The sequence below is a fragment of the Palaemon carinicauda genome, chromosome 18 (assembly GCF_036898095.1).
Source record: "Palaemon carinicauda isolate YSFRI2023 chromosome 18, ASM3689809v2, whole genome shotgun sequence".
NCBI lineage: Eukaryota > Metazoa > Arthropoda > Malacostraca > Decapoda > Palaemonidae > Palaemon > Palaemon carinicauda.
The window spans coordinates 18,185,321-18,187,820 of NC_090742.1; the positions used below are offsets into that span (position 1 = coordinate 18,185,321).

Sequence of the window (2,500 nt, forward strand, 5' to 3'; positions counted from 1 at the left end):
ATATATATATATATATATATATATATATATATATATATATATATATATAGGGGATGGGACCATTCGCCGCTGCCGATTCGCCGCCGACAGTTACCCACTGACAGTTAGCCACCGCCCATTCGCCTCCGACGCCGTTTCACCACCGCTGATTCGCCACCGGCGAAAGAATAAGTGCTCCCATTATAAGCAATCGGTTTTTCTTTCTTCTTTTTTTTTTTTTTGGCCGGATAACTCTGAAAATTTAATTTTATAGTTTAACAAGGTCGTTTGCTTAGATTGTTTACAAGCATAACAAGTCTGTTTACTTTTTTATTTAAAAAAAAAGAGTAAATATTTTCTTAATATTTTTAGGTCTTCCTCAAGCCCTCAAAATGGAAACAGATATTCTTTCCAAACGCGGAAAATAGAAATTTCACCACGAAGGTTTTATTTACGTTTTTGATAAATCATCCAAGAGTGATCCAAGCATCAAATTTTGGCGCTGCGAACAAAGGGGAAGATGCAATGGACGGATCCACACCAGGAATAGCAATGTGATAAAGAAAATAAATGAACACACTCATTCGGCCTCTGCAGCAAGTGTACAAGTTGCTAAGGTAAAAGTAAATTTAAAACGCTGTGCAGAAGAATCACAAGAAGTACCTAGTGTTCTTATAAATGAGTGTATATCTGGTGTGCCTTTATCAGTGCAAGCATCATTACAAACGTTGGACAGCATGAAGAAAATAATTAGACGAAAAAGAAATGATATTAGCTTAGCGCCAGCAAATCCTACCGATGTTCTGCAGTTGGCCATTCCGACTGCATATAAAATGTATAAACCTGATAAATTATCGGAAGGAAGGTTTCTTTTGGCTAATAGTGGTCCAGAAAGTAACCGTATCATTATATTCGGAAGGGAATCGTGGGTACATTATCTAGTAGAATCGACATGGTTTGTTGACGTTACCTTCAACATAGCCCCTATCTTATTCTCGCAAGTATATTGTATTTTGGCAAAAAAACTTGGTGTTCATTCAATTCTGTATATCTTTCTAACAAATAAGCAACGTTCAACTTACCTACGCATGTTTGAAATGGTTAAATCATTGGTACCTAATCTAAGACCGGAGTGTATCCATTGTGACTTTGAACAAGCAGCTATTGGTGCTATGACAGAATGCTTTCCGGGAGTCCAAATAAAGGGATGTTTTTTTCATTTAGCACAAAGCATGCAACGACATATAGCTGCAGTCGGAGCAACCAGGCAGTACAATAATGACACCGATTTTGCTTTAAAAGCCAAAATGATACTTGCTTTGGCTTTTGTACCACATTGTGACCTTGACATCTACACAGAAGCACTTTCTGACTTTTTGCCGGAGGAACTCATTTCAATATTATATTGGTTTGAATATGATTATATTGGTATCTACAATAGGCGCAGCAGACGTCGAAGGCCACCCTTGTATCCCCATGATATGTGGTCGCAATATGAAACTACTTTAAATGATGAAGATCGAACAAATAACCACGCAGAAGCTGCTCATCGCAGAATTGCTTTTGAACTTGGAGCTACCCAACCACATGGAAATTTATAGAAACTCTAATTAAATTTCAAAAGGGAAGAGATTTATATATGGAACAACTGATAGCAGGACGCAGACCACCATTAAAGCTGAAAAAATATAGAAGTGCTGATGAAAGAATAAAGAAAATTGTTCTCGAGTACAACAATGAAAGAGACGCATTGGAATATCTCAAAGGAATAGCCCATAACTATCAAATGAACTAAAGTTTCAATTTCTTTAGGTGCAAACCAATATAATTTTTTTGTTCGTAAACAATAAAATGTTTGAATTACTTTTAACTTTTTTTTACATAATAAAATTTTTATTTTTTACATTTCGTTTATTTACACTTTACAGTAGAATAGTTAAAACTGCCAAAATAAAGGAAACTGCAGAGGGGGGAAAAAATAAACAGCTGTAGTCATGTTTCTGGTGGCGAAATGTCCCGGTGGCGAAATGGTCCAAGTGGCAAAAAGCTGGTGGCGAACTGGCGGTGGCTAATCATCGTCGGCGAATGAGCGGTGGCGAATCGTCACCAACCCATATATATATATATATATATATATATATATATATATATATATATATATATATATATATATATATATATATATATATATATATATATATATATATATATATATATATATAGGCACACACGCTTTTTATTATATAGGGGGGGGGGTTACTGTATTTCAAAATGCACGGCAACCTATAGCCATTTTGCAAATAAGCAGCAACTCACATTTGAGTTTATCCATACGCAAATTCGTTCATAAGAAGGCAAATTCTTTGCAAGCTTTGTCCCTGGCTAGTTGACATATCTACTAGCTAGTGTGATCGAGAGGGGATACCTTAACGTGGTGAAAGGGTATGAGTGACGCCATGATCAGCAAATCAGTACTAGTCAGGGCCAGCCATACTATGTTGGTTTGCTGTTAGCGATCAAA

General features: G+C 36.2%; 1 protein-coding gene across 1 annotated transcript; it reads left to right on the forward strand.

Annotated features, from left to right (window-relative positions):
* The first annotated feature begins 716 nt into the window (after positions 1-716).
* On the forward strand, positions 717-1,580 carry LOC137657189 (uncharacterized). Its single transcript, XM_068391534.1, has one exon. The coding sequence runs from the start codon at positions 717-719 to the stop codon at positions 1,578-1,580; it is 864 nt and encodes a 287-aa protein (XP_068247635.1).
* Positions 1,581-2,500: the final 920 nt, after the last annotated feature.